At 57.0% G+C, this 23,055-nt stretch overlaps 1 protein-coding gene across 1 annotated transcript in view; it reads left to right on the top strand.

The window, feature by feature from the left end:
• Positions 1–22,121, top strand: part of Card11 (caspase recruitment domain family member 11) — a 31,050-nt gene extending 8,929 nt beyond the window's left edge. Inside the window, exons 6-23 of the mRNA XM_026415236.2 lie at positions 214–339; positions 945–1,142; positions 2,647–2,823; positions 3,614–3,665; positions 5,226–5,302; positions 6,391–6,491; positions 7,559–7,611; positions 9,245–9,377; positions 10,123–10,324; positions 10,614–10,740; positions 12,875–13,115; positions 13,724–13,820; positions 14,200–14,295; positions 15,676–15,811; positions 16,803–16,982; positions 18,568–18,692; positions 20,172–20,287; positions 21,917–22,121. Of these exons, the coding sequence (XP_026271021.1) occupies positions 214–339; positions 945–1,142; positions 2,647–2,823; positions 3,614–3,665; positions 5,226–5,302; positions 6,391–6,491; positions 7,559–7,611; positions 9,245–9,377; positions 10,123–10,324; positions 10,614–10,740; positions 12,875–13,115; positions 13,724–13,820; positions 14,200–14,295; positions 15,676–15,811; positions 16,803–16,982; positions 18,568–18,692; positions 20,172–20,287; positions 21,917–22,121 (2,442 nt within the window). The remainder of the gene's footprint in view (positions 1–213; positions 340–944; positions 1,143–2,646; positions 2,824–3,613; positions 3,666–5,225; positions 5,303–6,390; positions 6,492–7,558; positions 7,612–9,244; positions 9,378–10,122; positions 10,325–10,613; positions 10,741–12,874; positions 13,116–13,723; positions 13,821–14,199; positions 14,296–15,675; positions 15,812–16,802; positions 16,983–18,567; positions 18,693–20,171; positions 20,288–21,916) is intronic.
• The last annotated feature ends 934 nt before the right edge of the window (positions 22,122–23,055 follow it).

Genomic DNA, 23,055 nt, shown 5'->3' with positions numbered 1-23,055 from the left:
CACTGTCCTCCCCCATATTACCTGGTACATAGTAGGTCCTCAGCAGTCCACAGTTGATTGACTGGCCTAGCTTGGTGCCTTTCAGTCAGATCACTAGACCCCAGAAGGACAGGCTGAGCACACCAGCTCAGAGAGGTGCAGCCAGGAAACAGCTGTTGGCCCTGACCTATTGATTGCTCAATATGCGTATTGATTTCTCCATGTTGCTTATAGTACTTGGAGGAAAAGGAAGACCTGGAGCTCAGGTGCTCGACCCTGGGGAAAGACTGTGAAATGTACAAGCACCGTATGAACACGGTCATGCTGCAGCTGGAGGAGGTGGAGCGAGAGCGGGACCAGGTATGAGTGCCACCCAGAGAGTGGGGGACCACAGGCTGCACTACAGGGCTCCTGGCCCAGCCACTGGGGTCCTTCAGAGAGTTTTGACCAGTGTAATGTCACTGACTACATGGGGAATTACTCATGACTCTGTCTTTCCTACTTCTGTTCCAAACATGAATTCTATCCCAAGAGGCTTTGAGATCCATGGCATTTGGTGACCGGGGTGCATGGGGTAGGGAGGAGAGCCAGGTCCAGTGGGCCACATAATAGCACGGTGCTCAAATGCCTGGACTCTTTAGTGAGGACAGGTCCAGAGGCAAGCCATCGTTCATAAGATGTGTGCCCACAGGCAAGCTGCCCCACTGAAGCCTCCATCCTTGTCTGTAAAAGGAGAATTGTTAACATAGCACCGCCCCATAGAGCTGGCACGTAGCATAGGCAGGACAGACGGCCCTGGGATGGCACTAATGAAGAGGGCAGAGACGACACCCAAGAGTCAGGGCCAGGAAAGAAGTGATGGAGATTACAGCCGACACCTGAACTAGAGATGATGTGTGGCTCCAGCCCGCTTTGATTGGGTCAGGCTGAGGCACCCAAGTGGCCCGTCTCGCCTCCCGCCACAGGCCTTCCATTCCCGAGACGAAGCGCAGACTCAGTACTCGCAGTGCTTGATCGAGAAAGACAAGTACCGGAAACAGATCCGGGAGCTGGAGGAGAAGAACGACGAGATGAGGATCGAGATGGTGCGGCGGGAAGCCTGCATCGTCAACCTGGAGAGCAAGCTCCGCCGCCTCTCCAAGGACAACGGCAGCCTCGACCAGGTGGGCCAGGCGAGCTGCAGCTCCAACCTGCCGCCAGCTGCCCTCCTGACACCAGGGACAGCTGGCCAGGGAACCACCACTGTGAAGGGGCTTTTTGTCCATTTGAAGGCAGAAGTACATGGTTCCCTCCCACGTAGAATAACCTATGTCCTTCTTTGAACCTTCCATGTGTGTCTCTGTTGTGTTGAGCAGAAGCCACTCGCCTCATCTCGAAGGTAGAGGGTAGAATCCTGGCTCAGACAGGCAGCTCCACCATTAGGAGCTTTGGCACCTCTCAGTTGACCACAGTCAACTTCCCCTGGGCTCCCCCTGCCAACTGCACAGTCCTCAGTTTTAAAATGCCCTGCTCTTGTTAAAGCTGCCGGTGCCCCTGAGTAAACCCACTGATGGGCAGGTGAGTGGCAGAGTGCATTTCCCAGCAGGCCCCAGCACCCAGGAATGAGTGAATGCTGCACCCGGCCAGATGAGATCATGGTCACTGTAGTGAGAACCTGCCGGGCACAGTCCTGGGCAGGTGCAGTGCAGGTCCCTCGCAGCCCACAGAACTATCCTTCAGGGAAGCTGCACTTACTGTCCTCATTTACAAACGGAAGGGACCAAGATGCAAGAGCTGAGTCACTGTGACTCACCAGAGCCCTGGGGAGACTGATCGGAATCCCTTCTCCCCCTGAGCAGACAGAATCCCACAGTGGAGGCAAATACAGGGACGTGGTTTCTCAGCACAGAACTTGTGAATTCCAAGTTCAAGGGTGCCATGGGAGCCCAGGGAGAGTCCCTTCTAGGTTATAGGAAGACCCCCTGCAGAAGGATCCCGGCACAGCCTCAGGCCCCCTCCCGGGATGCTTACCTGGTGTTGCTGAGTGCCCCTCTCAGGGGGACCAGGATCCTGTGATGTGCTCTCATGTGGCCTTTGAGTGAAGTCCTCTCTGTTCCCATCACCAACCTAGTGCTAAGCCCAGAGAGAGCCCTGGTGAGTGCCTGCCCAAGGCATGCATGATGCTGGGCAGGACCAGCATGCCGGGCCACTGGGACAGCATGAGCAGAGCCCCAGAAGTGAGGCCTGGCAGGCAGGTGGCCGTCTGTGGACTGGGATATGAGGAGAGGACAGAAGAGAGCACAGGCAAGTCAAGGTTCCCTGAGTGCCCTGAGGGGTGTGCTGCTGTTCTGGGACCTTGGGGGGTCTTGTGCAGTACTCGCATGATTTTAGCTGAGGCATGGGGCTAGATGTTGGAAGGCAAGGGAGGCCAGGGTGAAGGGGCAGAGACAGCCCCTTCACCACTGCACAAGAAGGTGGGGGCCTGGCCCAGGCCCTGCTGAGGTCAGAGGAGTGTGGAGCTAGGATATCGCCCATGGCGTCCAGGGAGACGCCGGGTCAGGAAAGAGGAGGAGCCGTTGGGTGTCAAGCTTGGGTGCCAGAGGGGACAATGGTGCCATTGGTCACCTATTCTGCTGACGGCCAGCTGCTTATCACACCTGTCTCCATCACTGGCTTCTCTGACTCCAGAGTCTGCCCAGGAACCTGCCAGCCACCATCATCTCACAGAACTTTGGGGATGCCAGCCCCAGAGTTAACGGTCAAGAGGCTGACGATTCTTCCACCTCGGAGGAGTCACCTGAAGACAGCAAGTACTTCCTGCCCTACCACCCGCCCCGGCGCAGGATGAACCTGAAGGGCATCCAGGTACCTGGGCACAGGGGCCCACAGCAGGGCAGACACCAAGTCAGACCTCCCCAAGGGGGGAGGTGCCCGGGGTACGGCCCCCCCAGGCTGTGCCTGGCTCTGCTTAGGTCTTGGGCATCCAGGTTCACTTGACGAGTTTCATCCCTGGAAACAGAAATGATGCCAAGTTAGGGTTTTTATTTTTTTGTTTTGTTTTGTTTTTGTTTACACGGATCCCATTTCTCCCATAAGAGAAAGGAAAAGAGAGTGAAGTAAGCATTAGTTTCAAGTTCATTTGCTTATTTACCAAATAAGCATTGAGTGCCTGTCACAGTCTGATCCCAACTGTATTGCTCAGTGCCCAGCACAGTCCCCCTCAAATGGCTGACTCGATGAAGAGTGAATGAGCCAGAAAGTGCATGAGCAAATGGGACCATGTCATCAGGCCTGACCTGCCTCTGCCTCTCTCACCTGGGGGCCAAGGGTGGTGGGCAGCCTCATCCTTTTCTAAAACCCCTTGCCCTGTGCACCCAGCTGTGCCCCATCCTAGCTCCTCTGCCACGCTGAGAGCTGTGGGGCAGGCCTTGGGGAACTGGGCCAGCACCTGCCTGGTCAAAGTCCAGGGGAGCTCCCTCAGTGTCCCAGCCCAGGGGCAGGAGACCCACGACTCGGATGACCACGCCAACCATGCTTTGAGAGGCAGGATAGTCTTGCCTGGTTTTTATTTTTTTCTTAGTGCCAATGACATGTGTCTAGGGCCCTGTTTGATTTGTGTCCTCTGTCTTGTTTCTTCCCCTCCCCTCTCTTTCAGCTGCAGAGAGCCAAATCCCCCATCAGCCTGAAGCGAGCGTCGGATTTTCAAGGTTAGTGAGAGACGCCCGGATCCCTCTCTCCCTGCCTCATCTGTCGCTCTGCCTCTCCTGGTCCATCTGTTTCTCCCACTGCAGCCATCAACCCTGCAGGGCCGACCTGGGTGGGACCTTGGGGGTCTCAGGGTGGCGAGAGCCCATTAGGTAGTGATTAATGTTCATCATGATCCCAAGTGCACAGGGGCCCTGCCCACCACCTCGCCCTGGGTTTCCCTCCCCCACCCAGTGCCTCTGTGCTGGGGACCTGCCGGGTGGGGACTTCCTGACCTTCCTCCACACCCTGGCTGGGCAGAGCCCAGGCTGGGGAGGCTGCCGGTTCCCCCGGGAGCCCCTGGGTCTCCCAGACACACTGACTGGAGGTCCTTCTTTTGTCCTCGCCACACATCAGGGTGATGATCAGCTGCGGATGGTTTGTTAGGCAAATGCATACCCACCATGTTCAGGAAGGTTCAGGAAGATGTGCTGGGGGAAAGCGTCACAGGCCACCCGAGGGAGCAGCTAAGGGCCTGGGACGTTTCAACTGGGCCTTGAAAAGGGAGGATTTGGGTGGATGGTCCCAGTGTCTGGAAGGACCACTCTGCAGAGGGGCAGCAGAGAGAAAGGGGAGGAGCCCAGGTGGGATGCCATGTGGGAGGTGCTCTGCCATCCCAGAGGATAGAGAGGAACCCCCAGGGGGCCCGAGAGCTATACCAAGCATGAGATCTTCACCCTGCCCTGGTGACAGCCTCCAGGTGGCTTTGAGGGAACAGTTCAGACCTGGGCTTTGGGCAGGTTTCTTGGGGCATGGAGGGAGGAGGGGGAGGCCTGATCCAGGTCCCACGTGACTACATCTCAGTAGCCTTCTTTATCAAAAGGGACATGCACTGGGCCTGGAGCCCGCAGCAAGCAGAGAGTATTGTCCCCCAAAGGAAGAGAAAGGGCGCTGCAAGATCATGGGGCTTCTTCGTCCCTCACCAAACCTGATGAGGGCCTAGTGCACGGTTTCTCCCCTGGAGGTGGCCACAGACGGGCTGCGTGTCTGTGTATCTGTGTGCATGCTAAGTGAGGTAGAGGTGGAGAGATGGGGTAGCAGAGCTGTCAGACAAGGGCTGCCAGGGGTGGCACAGACTTGTCCCATTGTCCTTGGCCCACGTCAGCAGGATGTGGTGATCCGTCAGGATGAAAGACTAATTGGGCAGTGATAGGCTCCCCTGAAGCTTATGCTCCTTAGAGGAGGCCCTGTCCACAGAGAGCTCCCACTAGGGACCCGTGTGGGGAATGCCATGAAAGACTTCAGGGACAAGTGACACTGTTCAGCCTTATCTGGGTCGGGCCTGGATGGGGGCAGGGTCCGTTGCTGACGGGACCCAACTGCAGCAGCCTGTAGCTGGGAGGGGAAATGAGAATATTGGGGGCACTGTTCCTCCAGGTACCAGAAAATGGAGGGCAGGTCCCCAAGGGGAAGGAGGCAAGAGGTTTGGGGCACCTGACATCCCTTGTCTTCCCTTTTCTCTCCTCTCTTGTTTCTACTTCCAACCCTTCCACCCCTCCCTGTTGCCCCTCTGATGAGGACAGGCAAGGGACTTGAAGACAGGGATGCCAGCCCCAGCTCCTCCCACTCTCTGCCCATCACCAGCTCCTTCTCCAAGATGGTAAGTGCGGGCTGCTCCACTTGGTCAGCCCCCACCCCTCCAGAACGCTGTCCCCCCGGGCTGCCAGCTTATGCACCTGAAGGCCCCAACCCACCTCTCTGTCCTTCCCAAGCCCAGGTCTGGTAGCTAAGTCCCTGTCCACCCTGGTCTGCAGCCCAGGTCTTCCTTGCGTTTATTTAAAAATGTTTCTACAGCCTCACAATGGATTTGCACTCTCTTGCCACCTCCTTTCCCAATTTAACACTTGGCAGGGGGAGGAGCTGGGCCTTGGGCTGTAGCACAGCGTGGGCTCAGAACGCCACACCGCAACCTTGCAGCCGGGTGATCTATGAAGCCTGGAAGGGTGAGCAGGACAGGAACTGCTTATGCTCGCATCCCCTCCCATGACCAACACCTCCACTCCTCGGCTGTAGACCCCCTGAGCAGAGCCGCCAGGGTCCCAGCCACTAGATCCAATGTCACTCACCTCCAGCCAGGCAGCAGAAGGCCAGGATTAGAAATTCTAACCCCGAGGGAAGCCCCAGGAAGCTTGTCAGCGCAGCTTCCCAAATCAGGCCCTGGGGGAGGCAGAGATGCTGTAATGAATGAGTCCTGTCTGGTGGCAGCTCTTGGGGACAGAATCCAAGGCTCATATTTGAGGCAGCCTTTGCCAGAAGCCTGCCGGCTTGGTTTCCCAGGTCACCCCCAAGCTGTCCCCACCCTCCCCAGCCCACAATCATCATCATGTCCAGAGCAGGCACAATCCAGGGACACGGAGCTCAGTCTATGCAGGGACGGAGCTCAGTCTATGCAGGGTCGTGAGGCCCCGCCCTGGCCTCCCAGCCTCTGTGGTTCCCGCCAGCATCCTCCCGTGAGCAGATGTGAGAGCAGATGTGCTTCAAGCTCAGCAGGCGCCGCAGGCTGAGCACAGGCCTCCTCTGGCCAAGGTCGCCGCTAAGGACCAGCTTGCTGTGCCTGTGCTGCCTGAGCTGGGGAGGAGAACAAATCCGAGTTAGATTTTGTCCCTGTGTATATAACATTGATGCCGGCGGAGGCATCAGCACACAGCTCCCCACCTCCCATGACACCTCTGCGCCGTATGTTTGAAGCAGCCCCATCGAAGCCGCAGCAGTATCATGTCCATCACTGCCGAGCCCCCAGGAAACGACTCCATCGTCAGGCGCTGTAAGGAGGATGCCCAGCTCCGCAGGTGAGTGGCAGTTCGAGTAGGGGCGGCGGCCAGCTCCTCAGTCGTCTCCAGGCCACTGTGTACTCCCTAACTTAGCGGTCCTTGCAGCCAACTCAAAAGGTGGGCAGGAGGGACCCTCTGTATAGATGAGGAAGCCACAGTTCAGAGAAGGGAAGCAGGCTTCTTCCCAAGGCTACCTGCTAACTGTCAGATGGCAAAGCCTGAGTCCCTTGTCCCCATGCTGCCCGAAATCAGGTTCCTAGGTCCTATGACCCCAGAGCTTGGGCTCTTTCTGCCAAAGAGCAAAAGCCCCCCAAAATGGCTTCCACACTTCTTGTCCCCATCTTCTTTATCTCCCAAAACTCACCAGGGCCCTTGACCAGGAAAACAACAGTAGAGGTGCACTCACCGACAGGGGTCACTAGTCAGGCCGAGGCCAGCACACAGCACACTCATGTGTCAGGGGTGCAGGGCCCAGAGGAAGACATGGCCCCAGGAGCTGGATTCACACCCCAGTCCTGTGGGACCCGGGTTTGGACCTCACCAGCCACCTGGCAGCTCCAGAGACCACCTGGGTCCCTCCCCAGCCTTGTCCACCCAGCTGTGTGATCACCCGTCTCCACAGTGGTACTCAACTCCAGCTTGGAGAGGTGTCTGAGGGACTTGGGGAAGCCATGTGGGGCAGCTGCGCGGGAGCCACCTGTACCTGTCATCTACTCCAAGAGCTGGGGGCAGTTGAGGTTTGCCCACCCACTCCCATCTGGAGGGTGCTCGGCTCTCTCAAGAGTCATCCAAGCACAACGGGATGTCAGGTGCTCACTGTGTCTGAGGCTGAGAGGGAAATGCACGGCAGGAGGGGCCCCTGGGGCTCTGCTCACCTGCTGGAGGATGCTGGGCCATCCACCCTCCCAGCCCAGTTCCTGGCCCATCTCTTTTACCTGCCTGCTGATCTTCCTCTCCTTCCTATACTGCCCTCTGGGAACCAAGACCTCTCAGAAAGCCAGAACATTCCAGAAGCCTCCCCCCTCCCTGGCCCTCCTGCACACACATTCACGACTACCCTCCCCAACCCTCCCCGTATCTCGCAGCACAGTCGAAGAAGACAACGACAGTGGCGGGTTCGACGCCTTGGACCTGGACGGTAGGTACCTGTCGGATCTGAGCCGTTTCACAGGTGCAGCAACCTGGTCCCCTGCAAGGTCTGCCTGGCACACAGTAGGGCCTCAGGAAATGTGTGGAGTGCTTTCAGAGAGTAGGCTTGGCGTGGAGATCAGGTGAGCTCACCTGTGGCAAGGAAATGCCCAGGTCTAGTGCTTACCTTGTAGGTTTTCAGGGCCCCCCCCCCCAGGTGCTAAGCAAGGGTTGGAATTAGATCTGAGTTTTTACAGAATAGTTCTCATGAATCGTAGCCATGCTCTGCGCGCCCGGCCCAGTTCCATCTCATCTCAGCTGCTGTCCTCAGAATTACAGTTGTGATCGTCTTGTGCAGTAGGTAGAGCCGGGCTGGAGACACATGTCATGCTGTTCCCACCCTACACAAAATGCATAAAGGGGGGCTGGAACTGTGAGGGTGAGCATCCAGGTAGGGGTACAGGCAGGCAGACATGGGGTACCCAGGCTGTGAGATGGTCCTGAAGCAGCCCTGTGGGCAGAGCTGGTATTAGGTAGATGCTGCAGACCTAGGTTCTGCCAGAAGCCACCCTCTCCCAGCCAGGAAGTCTGGTTCAGCCCAGCACACCTCACCAGGCTGTGCTTGGTGCCCAGGATACAGACTCCAGTCCCCAAGGCCTTGCCTGGCAAGACTGTGTGGTCCCAGCTCTGCAGCAGCTGGGTGGATGGACGCAGACCCACAAACTCGAGTCTGGAACATCAGAGAAAGGGGAGCAAGAGGCATTGAGATGGCCTCGCAGGGGACAGAGCCAAGGCCCAGAAATGTGATGGCATCCCCAGGCCCCTGCACAGCTGGCCGCCTGGGAGACCATGGCTCAGAATCCTCCGGGTGTGCCCTGCCAGCCCCCTTTGTTCCAGGGCTCCCCAACCCTGCCTCCGCGCCTTGCCAGGGGAGGCTGCCAGCAGATAAAACGAAAGATCAGTGGTCCCTCTTAATTGGGACCATCAGAAGCTATCAAGTGTTAAAGAGAGGTTAGCACCTAATCGAGGCTGGGTAATGAGAAGAATTGAAAGAGTTTTGGAAAGGGGATGCTGGGAAGAGAATCCTGGGCATCTGTCCAAAGTATTTTGCAGTGTCGGGAAAAATTCCCTATGCAGAGAGCCTTTGTTATCAGCCCAGAGCAGGATCTAGGCACCCCTCCACCCAGTGACCCGGTGCTGTGTGGAGTGGGCATCTTCCCGGGCTCTTCAGGGTCCTGCTGAGGTGGGGAGACAGGGAGGAGCCCAGTTCCACAGTCTGTGTTACTGGTGGGTGATAGGGAGACCTCAGCGGGGGTGGAGGGCCCCAAAATGAAAACCCAGGGAGCCAATTTCAAAGTAAAACTACCAACCGGATGGCACGCTGCCCTTGTAGACACAAGACAGGATTCCTAATGATAGTTGGTGAGGTTTCATAATAAGAGAGGATTCCTGGAGGCAGGGGACTTTCTACATTGGACAGGATGCAAGAACTCGACCATTTAGCCTGAGGCATAAGCAGGGTTGTGGGGCTGAGTGCCCCAGAGCCTGGGCCTGCCCCTGCTCAGCCCTCCCAGGGGGCCCAGGCAGCCCTCCGCGCTCCTCCTGGCTGCTCCCACTCCTGATGGGCCCTGGCTCCTTTGCAGATGACAGTCACGAGCGCAGCTCCTTTGGTCCACCGTCCATCCACTCCTCCTCCTCGTCCCACCAGTCTGAAGGCCTAGATGCCTATGACCTGGAGCAGGTCAACCTCATGTTTAGGAAATTCTCACTTGAAAGGTATGGATAGTTGCAGCATAAGGGGAAGCTGGCGGGGGGGAGGGGGGGTGTGGGAGGGCATGGGATAAATCTGTCGCCCCTCACCACCTGCATTACCCCCTGTCCTGGGATCTAGTCCTAGAATCACAACATTCCCAAGTCAGAAATCACCCCCTCTGACCCCCTGACTGTCCAGGGAGGAAAACCAAGCCCACAGAGGAAGAGCTTGCCTGGGGCCCAGGATGACCTGCTGGAGCCCAGAGAGCAGGGCTCAAAGGGCTCTTCCTGTGGTGGTGAGGAGTGGGCAGGGCAGGGTGGCCACCATAGGCCCTGGACAATGTCTCACCAGAGACACCCTCTCTGTGTTCCACAGAGGGCAACTCAGCTCTGCATCTCTTTCTTTGGTACCAGGGATTGAACCCAGGGGTGCTTAACCACTGAGCCACATCCCCAGCCCTTTTTTTGTATGTCATTTAGAGACAGGGTCTCCCTGAGTTGCTTAGGGCCTCACTAAGTTGCTGAGGCTGGCTTGGAACTCATGATCCTCCTGCCTCAGCTGCCCGAGATGCTGGGATTACAGGCGTGCACCACCGTCTCCAACAGGGCCAGTGGTGAGCCCTCACTTGACATGGCCAGCAAGGTGGCTTCAGTGGCAACTCTCTTGGAGCCACAACATGCAACACCCAGTATGTGACAGACACCAGCAGCTATGCCACCAGGATCCCCCTCCTCCAACCCTAACTACCACTTCATTTCCTGACCCCAGACCCTTCCGGCCCTCGGTCACATCTGTGGGGCACGTGCGGGGCCCTGGACCCTCAGTGCAGCACACAACGCTGAACGGCGACAGCCTCATCACCCAGCTCACCCTGCTGGGGGGCAACGCCCGCGGCAGCTTCATCCACTCAGTTAAGCCGGGCTCCCTGGCCGAGAAGGCAGGACTCCGCGAGGGCCACCAGCTGCTGCTGGTGAGGGGCTGGGTGCTCAGGGCTGTGTGGACAGGGGACAGGGGTGCCTCGGGCCTGGGTGGAGCTGGGAGTGGGGAGCTGGAGGGAAGGAGGCCATGCCATCAAGATCTCGAGCCCTTTCCTGCCCACTCCTCGCTGGTCGGTCGCTGTGCTCCCAGGAGCTAACAGAGGCGCATGCACCCCTCATGCTTTCTCCCCCCCACTGGCCCTGAGCTGGCAAGGGTGCTCCAGTGTCCTGTGTAGAGCAGTCTCAGCCCCGTGACTCCACTCACATGTCTTTGCCACCTAGCTGGAAGGCTGCATCAAAGGCGAGAGGCAGAGTGTCCCCTTGGACGCGTGCACAAAGGAGGAGGCCCGCTGGACCATCCAGAGGTGCAGTGGCCCCGTCACCCTGCACTACAAGGTCAACCAAGAAGGTGAGGTCTGGGCTGGACCAGCTCCACTCGAAGGCCCCTGACCTTGAGCGAGTGACCTCACCCCCTAGCACTCCACTTGCTCTTAGGTGCAGTGGGAAGAATGACTCCCCCCCCCCCCCGCCCCAGCCAGCACTATCAGAGGGTCTGATGGGCAGGCCTTGGAGAGGAGGCAGGGACGGGCAGACAACCTGCCTGGGGTACCTCCAGATACCTGCCCATCAGAGTGGACCTGGCAGCCCAGCCTGGTCCAGCTGGCCCCTCCCTGCTGGGTGGAAGTTTCATCTCTTGGGCTTCCTGCTGTGCCACAGGTAACAGCCCTGGGGTGGCTCTGCTGGGCCAGGCAGGGCCCTGGAGCACATCTCAGCCCCCCAGCCCTGTGTCCATGGTCCCCCAGCCTCGGGGCAGGCGGGCCTCGACCTCCCTTCTGGTGTGGCCCCAGTGGTTTAAACCACGGCACCCCTTGGCCATGCTCCCGGGCAGGGTAAGCTCAGCTTTGTCTTTCCCAGAGTCTGAATTCTTCTCTCACCTCCAGGTTTCCTGCATGATTATCTCTGCAGCTGGGTCTTATTTTTAACTGCAGGCTCATGAATGTTTCAGCAGAGCATAAACATCCAGCTTCTCCAGCCGCTGTCACGTCCCTTCCCAGAGTGCCCTGCCAGTGTGGGAGTCGATGATGCTGTCCCCAAACACAGGGCCAAGTAGCCCCACATATGGGACAGGCTCCTCCCCGGTCCTGTGGCCTGGTCAGCCCCACAGAAAGTCTGTGCCTTGCGCACTGGCCAGCAGCCCCACAGAGCGCGCTGGGAGCCGCGCCCCTAAAAGTTGTGCACAGGGGGGTCCTGCAGCCTGGGACTCCAGGCAGAGCTGGCTCACTGCAGCGGGCTCCAAGATGCACTGCGTGAGACCGGGCCCCACCGTGCCCACTCAGCAGGACGCTGACCCAGCTGGCTGAGATGTCCCTGGAATTTGTGATGCAGATACCTGATGAGTTCCCCAGGGCCTGGCTGTTAGAACGGCTTTAGCTTCAGCCGTGTTATTTGTCATCTGCCTGTGGAGCCGATTTAGAGATTTACATCATGGACTTACACTATGGATATTCACTTAGCGCTTACTGCACTGGCAAAAATTTACTCAGAAGGACAGTGACATTTAAATAAGGTCGAAATGGCATGCAGTATGGTCTTACCAACTTAGAAAATCAATTGGTAGTATCTACCAAAGCAAAATATATAGATACAAAATATGTAGCTACCTGATAATTCTACTTCCAAGTAGACTTCCAAGAGAAGAGAGTACATATGTCCACCAAAAGCAATGTATAAGAGTAACTCATAGCAGTTACTCATGATAGCCCAAATTGCACACAAGAGAATGGAGAAAAGAGGAAGTATGGAATAGTATACAGCCAGTACACTGCTGCTATGTTGTGACGTTACAGATGAATCTCACAGACATAACATTGAGCATAGTGGCTAAACCAGAAGAACTTATACTATTAATCTCTGTTGATATGAAATGAGGTACATCTTAGCAAGGGTGATAGCATTCAAGATAAAGATAAACCTTAGGAAAAGTATTGACAGAGAGGGTTGTACATTACATTTGTGAAAATATACTGAGTTAAAGATGCATGTGGTTTACTGTATATAAGTGATGCATCATTTAAAAATAAGGAATAAAACCGGGCATCATGGTGCACACACCCACAATCCCAACAACTTAGGAGGCTGAGGCAAGATGGCAAATTTGGCAAAACCCTGTCTCAAAATGAAAAAAAGAAACAAAAAGGATTGGGAATGTAGCTCAGTGGTAAAGCACCCCTGGGTTCAATCCCCAGTAAAAAAAGGAAAAAATTTTAAAAAAAAGAACCACATAAGGGTGGGAAAGGCATGGAGATTACAGCAGAAAGCTACTATGGATAATTGTTGCAACTTGGCATACATTGTAGCTCCGAGCTCCCTAGCAGCCAAGATAAAAAAGGAAACCCATAAATGCCGAGGCTGCTCTTTGCCCAGGGAGTAGGGCTCTTCCCAGCCGGGAGCTCTTGAGAGGAGGGTGCCACACAGGCACATCGTCTGGGGGGGTGGTGGTGGCAGGAAGTAAATTTGCCACATTTGGGATGTCTGCTTCTTAGGGTACCGGAAGCTACTGAGAGACATGGAGGAGGGTCTGATCACCTCGGGGGACTCGTTCTACATCCGGCTGAACCTGAACATCTGCAGCCAGCTGGACGCCTGCTCCATGTCCCTGAGGTGTGACGACGTCGTGCACGTCAGGGACACCATGTACCAGGACAGGCACGAGTGGCTGTGTGCCCGGGTCGACCCTTTCACGGACCATGACCTGGACACAGGCACCATACCCAGCTACAGCCGGTGAGTCCTGAGCCTGGCGTGGCCTCTGCTCCCAGCCCAGGGGGAGACGTGGACAGGGCTGGCACTGCCATGATCGACTGCAAGGGGCTTGGGCCGCCAGATGAAAAGTCCCCCCCTTTGCCTGCTGAACCGTGGGGCCCCTCCTCCAGGAAGCTCCCCACCTGTACAGGGACGTTGCTCTGCCCCCCCACTGAGCCTCACAGTGCCCTCTTTCAGTCTGTGATGACCACACTCTGCCCTGTCCTGTAATCACTCCTCATTGCTGTCCCATGGGCCACAACCTGACAGCCATCCTCTCCTTAGCAGTGTGATCTGCCCTCTTAGGCCTCAGCACTGCAGTCCCCTCCTGTGACTCCTGAGGCTCTAACACAGCTTCTGAGGCCAGCCCTGCAAGGTGGCCATCAGCAGACCAGACGAGACAGGAGCCCTGGGCCTGTAGGCATGGTCCACACACAGCACCAGCCCCATGCTCTCCAGGGGTCCCTCAGGCTCAGCCCCTGCGGTCCACAGGGCCGTTCCCTCACAGAGCTAGGCTCACCCTCCTCCAGAGCCAGAGCTGGCCCTCGCTCTGTCCCAGCCCCTGAGGTTCCTCCTTCTGGCCTCCCCAGGGCCCAGCAGCTACTCCTGGTCAAGCTGCAGCGACTGATGCACCGGGGCAGCCGAGATGAGCCGGACACCGCCCACCACACCCTGAGGGCGCTCCGGGTAGGTGTGGCGCAGCCCTGTGGGGTGGCAGGGATGGCCACCTGTTCTAACAGCGTCCCCTGACATGACTGATGAATTCAGGGACTGGGTTCCTCAGGGAGGGACACACACCATCACCCCGGGCCAAGGAGCCCCATCCTCCTGTGCCCGCCTTGGGCTCCCACGTTCAAGGGGAGGAGGGTGGCTGCTGGAATCTGCCCTTGCTCTGCGCCTCTAGTCTCTGTGGGAGCAGGTCACCTTCCCTGAGCCTCCCCATCTGCTCCCCGATACCCGACAGGGATGGGGCTGGGGGATAGGTTTCTGCCTCTCTGCAGCGACATTACACTTGCGCATACTGCCAAGCCCGGCTGGGTCTGACTGATGGATAAACTCATTTCAGAACACCCTGCAGCCCGAGGAGCCACTTGCCACCAGCGACCCCCGGGTCAGCCCCCGCCTCTCCAGAGCCAGTTTCCTCTTTGGTCAGCTGCTTCAGGTGAGGGTCACCAGGTGCCTCCCGACTCTCCAGTCATTGCTGTGGCTCTGCCTCCCCCCCTAGGAAGAAAGGCCTGTCCCCAAATAGCTGCGCTTCGTGGTTTTACATCACGTACAATTTTTCACCGTGCCTTATGTCTCCCATCCCAGCTCGCCCTCTTGGGGACAGGTCAGTAAACAGTCTCTGCTTCTTTTAGAAGCAATTCCCATTTTTATTTAAAAAAAAAAAAAAGGGTTTCAGGAAACTTATGGCCAAAAGGAGCTTAAGCAACTTGGCTGTTGAAGCCTGAATAGAAAACTCAGAAGTAATGTATCAGGAAAAGAAAATCATTCCAAATATTTCAGCCAGTTCAGGTCCTCAAATTGAGCATTAAATTTATCTGAGCATCCTGGCAGCCAAGGAATAAAGAGGAAACCCAGCAGGTTCTTAAATCTTATCCATTTGTGGAAACATTTCAGGTCTTTAGGACCAGAAAAGATTTGTCCCTGTACAACTCTAAAAATAATAATAATAATAATAAAATAAAATTCTCACCTAGATCATTATGTGAGGAATCCTGACCAATACACTGAGTGATATCTTCAGAGGTGACTTCACATAAATACAGAAGCACACCTCGTGACCATTTCTTCTGTCACCAGTTGACAGAAGCAAAGAGAATGATAGTAGAGTGTAGCACCCGACACACTCCTGTGGAGGCGCTGCCTGATTAGATCCCAGGGGACGGATGGTGGGGCCCACAGCTCCATCCTGATGTTGGAACAGAGAAGACTCAGAAATGGTTAGCAGAGAGACAGCTAGGTGGGAGGAGGCCCAGTCTGAGCCGTCCTAAGGACAAGATGTGAGGTGGCACACCATTGTGTCCACACACCTGCAAGGACCTGAAATTAGCTGCCAGCCCCCCTGGATTTGTGTCCCTGCAGAGGGAAGGGCGGGAAAGACACTAAGGAGTCCTGGGAGTACGGTGTGAGCTTGCCTCTGTGCTCACCTTGGGGCGTCTGGGAATTGTGGACCGAGCAGCGCTCCCCGGAAGGCTTGAGGGTTGTGGGGAGCACAGTGTCAGGGGAGAAGGAGGGTCCAGGGCTCCTCGGCAGCTGGAGCAGGCCAGCCTGAGTGCCAGCAGGGGCTGCCTGCCGAGTCCCCGGGGGCAGGTGGGATGGGCCCCAAGACAGTGGGGAGAACTTGGCATCTGCCCACTGCCTAAGGGCACGTACCCAAAAGCTGAAGGATCCTGCCACCTGCCGGGGTGTGTCCTGTTTCTAAAGGGGAAGGACGCTTGGGCCCCTGGCGAGCCGGGGTTTGCACACCTGTCTGCCTGTCCTTCTGGCCAGAAGCACAAGCCAAGGGATGGTTCTCCCCACCCTCCCTCTGCCCCTGCAGTTCGTCAGCAGGTCAGAAAACAAGTACAAGCGGATGAACAGCAACGAGCGCGTCCGCATCATCTCGGGGAGCCCTATGGGGAGCCTGGCCCGGTCCTCGCTGGATGCCTCGAAGCTGCTGACCGAAAAGCTCGAGGGTGCGTGGAGACCGCCCGGCCCCACCCTGCTGCCCGGCCAGCCCCCGGTCTGCACTGCGCAGGCGCACTGCCACCCCACGGGGCAGGGCGGGGACCTAGCGGCCTTCTGGGGAGGATGCCTCCAAGCTCAGCTGTGGCTGACCCACCTCACCGTCACGTCCACCCAGATGCCCATGTTAATCGGAGCTGTTTGCTGGGATGTGTTGATCAATTCCTCTCCCCACTGGGTGCTTTTCGCCATTTTTCAGGCCCGTGAGGACCCCATGCCCAGCCCCAGCCCCTCACTGCCTCCCCTGCTAGGCCAGCCTCACTTAGGGAGGCCAAGGCTCCCCCGCAGGTTATCAGGGAAAGGCCAGGGCTCCCCCCCCCCCAGGCTGGCCAGGCCAGGCCAGGGGACAAAGGAAAGGGACATGTCTCTGGTTTCAAGAAGTGGGTCCTCAGACTGCTTGGAGCTAGCTTTACAACAGCCATCCCTAGGGCTGTGCTCTGCTCCCACACCCTGTCTAGAGAGGACCGGAGAAGGCAGATTTGAGGTCATGTGGTCACTCTGCCTGCAGGCTAAGGCTCTCTGAGCTCTCAGAGACCCCAAGGTCTTGCTCAGTGACCCTGCCCTCCTGCCATCTGGTGGTCTCCCTTTCTCCCATGCATTCACCCTCCCTCTGCCCAGGCCATCATGCCTGGCTCTTCTCCTGGTCCCAGTCCACGCCCCTCCTCCAAAATGCCGCCCCTGACCATCTGCTAAAGCAATCCCTTCCTCCAGAACCAGGCCACGTCATAAACCACCAGGGCTATTGCATATGTCCCACACCCCTCCACCTCTCGCAGGGGCATGGTTCCCTAGGAGAGGTTCCTGAGTTCCTGGAGCATTGTGTTGCCCTTGCAAACAGCCCCAGGTGTCCTGACATCCCCAGGAGGCCCCTAGGCTCCGTGAAGGGACCAGCAGGGGTGCCAGGGTGGGGCTGTGATGCCAGCCCCTCTTGTCCCCTGCCAGAGATGGACCCCGAGAGCGAGCTCAGTAAGGGCCTCAGCCTCATCCCCTACAGCCTGGTGCGTGCCTTCTACTGTGAGCGCCGCAGGCCCGTCCTCTTCACGCCCACCATACTGGCCAAGACGCTGGTGCAGAAGCTGCTCAACTCTGGGGGCGCCATGGAGTTCACGATATGCAAGTCAGGTGAGCCCTAATAGCATCTGCCGCTGGAGTCACCTGTATTTAAAGCACAGATGTCCAGGCCTGCCCAGGACCAGTTAATGTCAGATGTCCAGGGCTTCCTTAAATTAACGTCACAGACCTCACCATCTTAGCTGTCTCCCAGCACACAGTTCAGAGGCATTGCTAGCACATCCACACTGTGCAGCCGTCTCCACATCCAGAGCTCTTCATCTTGCAGACAGAGACTGCAACCTTAAGGAGAGCCTTGGTCCCCGCCCCAGCCCCGGTGCCACCCTTTCATCTCTTGTCTGTGACCCAGGATAAGGTACCAAACTCTGTTGCTTCATCTGTAAAACCAGGACAATGGCAGCTGCTCCTCCCAGAGGACAGAGGCTCATGGATGGATAGAGCTGGCCCTCAGGCTGCACCCAGCATAGGTCCCAGGTGGAGCATTATGGGTCCACTCAGCTCTGAGCACTGGCCGTGCACCTCCTTACCCAGCAAGGCCTCCCTTCCAAGCCCAGAAGTTGGGCCCTGCAGCCTTTTGAGGGTGTGCACCTGACCCTTGGGACAGGCCCCTCCAAGGACAGGCTTGAGGAGGACAGCCCTCCCCAAGCACTTATCAGCTGATCCCCAGCCACTGGGAGGCTCTGTGTCCTATTTGAAGATCCCACTGAGCCTTGACCTCTGCAGACATGTCCTATCTTTTCCCTGGTGTCTTCATTGGGCAGAGGGGCCAGGCCTCTCCCACTCAACTTCCTGTACCAAGTTTACAGACTGACCCTGGACTTGACTTAATGCTCCTCCTTCCACAAACAGAGAACCTGAGACCCAGAGAAGTTAGACATGTTTAGAGCCAGGCACCTTGGCACAGGCCTGTCATTCTAGCGACTCAGGAGGCTGAGGCAGGAGCATCTCAAGTTTAAGGCCAATCTCAGCAACTTAACTTGACCGTGTCTCAAAACAAAAAAATAAAAATAGGACTCCAGATGTAGCCCAGAGGGTAGAACTCTTGCCTAGCATGTAGAAGGCCCTGGGTTCAACATCCAGCACTGCCAAAAATAAAGAAATAAATAAAAGACATGTTCAGGGTCACCCAACAAATAGGTGAAGCCTATCTTCTTCCAGGAAGCCTGTCTATACCCCTTCACCATACCCCTTAATGGTATCAGGTGATGGGTGGGTGGATGGATGGTAGGTGGGTAGATAAATGAGGTGGATGGATAGACAGCCAAATAGGTGGATAGATAGATGGATGAATGGATGGATGATAGATGGGTGTATGGTAGGTGGGTGAATGGATAGGTGATGGGTAGATGAATCAATGTGCAAGATTCTTCATGATTGGCACCTGCTGGGCAGAATTGCACCCAGCACCTGAGCTCTTTTGTGCAGTGGATTTTAATGTCGAGGAGCCGAACACCCACTCTGTCTTCAAGTCGCTTCACAGTCTAGTGAAGGAGACAAGAGTCATTTAACTGTGTGGCCGGAGAGGGACCAGGCACCGAGTTCTGTGGAGTCCAGGAGGGGACAGCAAGGCCTGAAGAGACTGATCCATCCAAGACCACCGTGTGCCACCCTCAGGATTGGCCCCTTCTCTCTGCAGATATTGTCACAAGAGATGAGTTCCTCAAAAAGCAGAAGACAGAAACCATCATCTACTCCCGGGAGAAGAACCCCAACACCTTTGAATGTATCGTTCCCGCCAACATCGAAGCCGTGGCAGCCAAGGTGAGGGGCTGGGCTGCTACACGGGCCTGGGGCACCCTGGTCATCTCTGGGTGGCCCCGGACCGTGGGTGCAGGTCGCTGTCACCTCCCCAAGTCCCTCTCTCGGCCCCTCCCTCTGCCTTCTCCTCCACCCCTGGTTCTCCTTGTATTGTATTTTGGACTCGGCTTCTGTCTTCTGTGGTGTCCTGGTGCGAGTGAGCTGATCTGCATTGTTTGGGGACATGCGCGTCTGGTCATAGTAACAAGGGCCAGGGATAGAGAGCAAGCATGTCAAGGTGTGAGACAGGGCAGCAAAGGTGGCCGTGTGGCCCTGGGAGCCAGGCGCCCTTCATTCGTTGGCCTGAGCACTGAGTCCTTTCCCCTCCCAGTGCTTGATGGAAGGAAAGCGCTCAGCCTGCAGCAGCGAGGGCCGGGCTCAGCCCTGGTGGATGGGCCCACGGGGTCCAGGACAGGAGCCCAGCCAGGATCTCAGCACCACCACCCAGCTGGCTGCTACTCCCACGCCCTCCCCACGGGAAGGCAGAGGCTGAGTTTTGGGGCAGCCTGGGGGATTTGCTGTGCTTTATAAAGTCTGGGCCAAGCAGCTTTGGAAGTTCTGACAGCAGAGCACAGAGGAAGCAGGCAGGCAGTGGAGCCCAGAGGCCTCCGCGGGAAGGTGCTGCCTCTGAAATCCCATTCCCCAGGACTCAGTGCTGGGACAGGGGCACATGAGTAGTGGCCAGGAGGGAGCATGGGGCTGCGGGTGCCTCTGGGCCTGGGTGCCTGTCCCTGCATGCTAGATGTGCGAGGTTGTGGAACTGCACACTTAGGGCAGTTGTATTCCAGCTAGATGTGAATTTAGTGTTTGTTCTGAGATGATTGATGCCTTCAGCAAGCCCTGGATTGTCCTTTGTCATGGGCCCTTCAGAGGCTCCTACCCACCAGCCTGGACTTTTTTTTTTTTTGGTACCAAGGATTGAACCCAGGGGTGATTAACCACTGAGCCACATCCCAGCCCTTTTCATGAATTTTTTTAAATTCTGAGACAGGTTCTCACTAAGTTGCTTAGGGCCTCGTTAAGTTGCTAAGGCTGGCCTGGAACTTGTGATCCTCCTGCTTCCATCTCCTGAGCCACTGGGATTACAGGTGTGCACCACCACACCACCCCCGGCTCCCACCTTGCCTTTCCAGTGTCCCCCAGCCTGGAAGATCGGCTGGCATGGCTGGTGTTTTGTTGAAACCATCCTGGGGTCTGGTCCCTGCCAGTGCATCACCCTGCACAGCAGGGTCATGAGAAGCGTCAGGCATGCAGGGTCTCGGTCACAGAGGCCAGGTTTGGCCTTGGTTACTCCCTGGTTCAGCCAGTGGCACTCAGCACCGTTATGGCCCTGGCATCTGTCCAGTGAAGCCTGGCCCTGCTCCTGGGCCCTGCTCCTGGCACCATAGAGGCTTGGGCGGGCGGGAAGGGGCACTGCTGATTGGTGGCTTGCTGCATTCACAGAACAAGCACTGCCTGCTGGAGGCGGGCATCAGCTGCGTGCGAGACCTGATCAAGTGCAAGATCTACCCCATCGTGCTCTTCATCCGGGTGTCCGAGAAGAATACCAAGAGGTTCAGGTAGGCTCTGAGACCTGCCCCTCTCCCTCACAGCCCACCCGCCTCCCTGTCTCCCCGGCATGCCCCGTCCCTCCATGCATCCCTTCAGTAAGTCCTCATCCAGGACAAGACCCCAGTCCATGGCAAAGGACACAGCTGGTAGGGACAGGTACTAGGAGGATCCCCCAAGGGAGACCTTGCAGGTGAGCCATCCAGACCCCATGCAGCAGCAGGGACAGTTAGCGAGTGGACAGTGGTCGGAGAAGGTCCAGACCACATGGAGCTTATCAGCCACAAGAAGGAAGGATGTGGCTTCTAATTCAAGAAGGAAGGATGTGGCCTCTAATTCAAGAAGGAAGGTGTGGCCTCTACTTCCGAGGGAGACAGGAAGCCACTGAGGTTCTGGGCAGAGCCCGACAGTCTAATTCAGGATGTACATGGCTCCTCTCCGTGCCTCTGTTGAAGCACACAGTAGGATAACCCAGGCCTGGAGGATAGTGGGGGCCGAGACTCTGGGCAGGAGGGGACGAGAAAGTGGCTGTGGCCCAGCACTATGACGCACGCCTGTAATCCCAACAGCTTGGGAGGCTGAGGCAGGAGGATCACTTGTTCAAAGCCAGCCTCAGCAACTTAGTGAGAGCCTATCTCATAATAAAATATTAAAAAGGCTGGGGACATTGTGGTGAGCCGTTTCTGTGAACTGTGGCCGCCATTACAAGATGGCGCTGGTTTCCCCTGTAGTCTGTGACAAACAACTCCTTATCAGAATGAGTTGGCACGCTGTGACTTGGCACCCTATGAGAAAAGTCCACGTGGCAGTTGTGCATTGGGGCTTTATCTGCTTTATTAAGGCTGGGGCACACGGGAGTAGGAGTAGTGGCAGTAGGAGTAGCAGTAGAAGTAGTGGCAGTAGGAGTAGCAGTAGAAGTAGTGGCAGTAGGAGTAGCAGTAGAAGTAGTAGTAGGAGTAGCAGTAGAAGCTAAAAGACATGTCAATACAAAGGCCTGAATAAACAGCTGAAAGAAGAAAAAGTATCAAGGACCTGAATAAACTGCTGAGAGAAGATTCCCGAGTTGCGTCTTCCTTGCGGGCAAGGGGTCGCGACAGGACATGGCTCTGTGGTTAAGTACCCCTGAGTTTGATCCCTGGTGAGGAGGAGGAGGAGGAAAAGGGGGAGGGGGAGAAGGAGGAAGAGGAGGAGGAGGAGGAGGAGGAGGAGAGAAGGAAGGAAGGAAGGAAGGAAGGAAGGAAGGAAGGAAGGAAGGAAGGAAGGAAGGAGAAAGAAGAATTTGCCACAGGGTCAACTGTGAGGTTGGACAGGAAGCCAGGGTGGTGCTGGCATCATCTAGGGTCCCCGCCTGCCCCCAGGCAGCTGCAGAACAAGCCTGGTGACCACAGTAACAGGCCTTGGGGGATCCATCAGTGAACAGCTGAGACGGGAATCACTCACTGTTGGGAAAGTGGAACTCGAACACCTCTGGGGGCAAGCTCCTGGGTGGCCAGGCAGGCAGGGCCACACCAGCCCTGCTTCTGGAGGCTCTCCTGGGGGTGGGCAGACAGTTGTGCAAACCCCTGGGCTGGCCTTTGTCCCCACCATGGGGATCCAGCCCCGCAGCCTCCCCCTCAGCCCCTGTGGGTCTCCCCTACCAGGAAGCTGCTGCCCCGGCCGGAGACAGAGGAGGAATTCCTGCGCGTGTGCCGGCTGAAGGAGAAGGAGCTGGAGGCCCTGCCCTGCCTCTACGCCACGGTGGAGGCCGAGATGTGGGGCAACCTGGAGGAGCTGCTGCGCGTCATCAAGGACAAGATTGGCGAGGAGCAACGCAAGACCATCTGGGTGGACGAGGACCAGCTGTGAGGCCCAGCGCCCCGAGTCTGAGCAGTGCCGCAGGAGACGAGGGGGCATCCCGCTGCCCCAGCCTGGGGCCGTGTGCTGGTGTCCCTCCAGGGAGCCCTGGGTGCAGACGCGGCCAGGGACAGACACAGCTGGGGAGGTGCAGGGCATAGCCGATTCCATCCAAGCCCGTCCTGCCCAGTGGTCAGGCCCTTCTGGCATTAGCAGAGGGACTGCCCGAGGCCAGCAGGCCCCTCAGAAACCAGGGCAGCAGGTGAATGTAATACGTAACGCATGGGACAGGTGTGCTACCCTAGGGCAGGGCCCAGCAAGCAGGGCGGCTGCCAGCCCTGGGCACAAGCATCCTCCTGGGCAGGACAGGTCTGGGGGAGTCAACATGTGCCACATGGTTATTTTTCTTGCATTAAAATTTCTAGTCCTTTTATTCATTTAAAAAAAAATTTTAATTTAAATGTTTCAGAGGTTAGTCCCTCACAGTTCTCCTCAGTGGAACACCACTCCCAGCAAGCTCAGCGTAGGCGCAGAAGTGGCTCAGGCCCTGCGTTCAGGTACTGGGTGCAGGACGGTGGCCTGGTCCCCTGGACACTCCCGATTCACAGCCAGGTTTGGGTGTCCTCACTTAGAGCACCTGCCTGGACTCAGGGCATCGTGGTCTGGAGAGTGCGGGGTCCTCTCTGGGAAGGACGCAGCCTTCCACAGGTGGCCCAGGAGGACTGAGGCCATGTTCCTTCCCAGAGAGTCACCACCAGCATCTCTGTCCTCTGCATTTGCTGTTCCTGCATCCTGGGGTTCAGGAGGGGTCTGGGGGTGAGGCCGTCCAGTGGGCTTGCTCCCCCCGGCCCAGGAGCTGGAGGTGCAAGAGGGCAGCGCTTCCCATCACCATCAGCAGCTAATGCCCTGCAATTCTGAACCTGACTGGTACAACCACACCGGGCCA

This window comes from Urocitellus parryii, chromosome 9 (genome assembly GCF_045843805.1).
Source record: "Urocitellus parryii isolate mUroPar1 chromosome 9, mUroPar1.hap1, whole genome shotgun sequence".
Classification (NCBI taxonomy): Eukaryota; Metazoa; Chordata; class Mammalia; order Rodentia; family Sciuridae; genus Urocitellus; species Urocitellus parryii.
The sequence above is the reverse complement of the archived record's forward strand: the minus strand, read 5'-3'. Positions and strand labels throughout refer to the sequence as shown.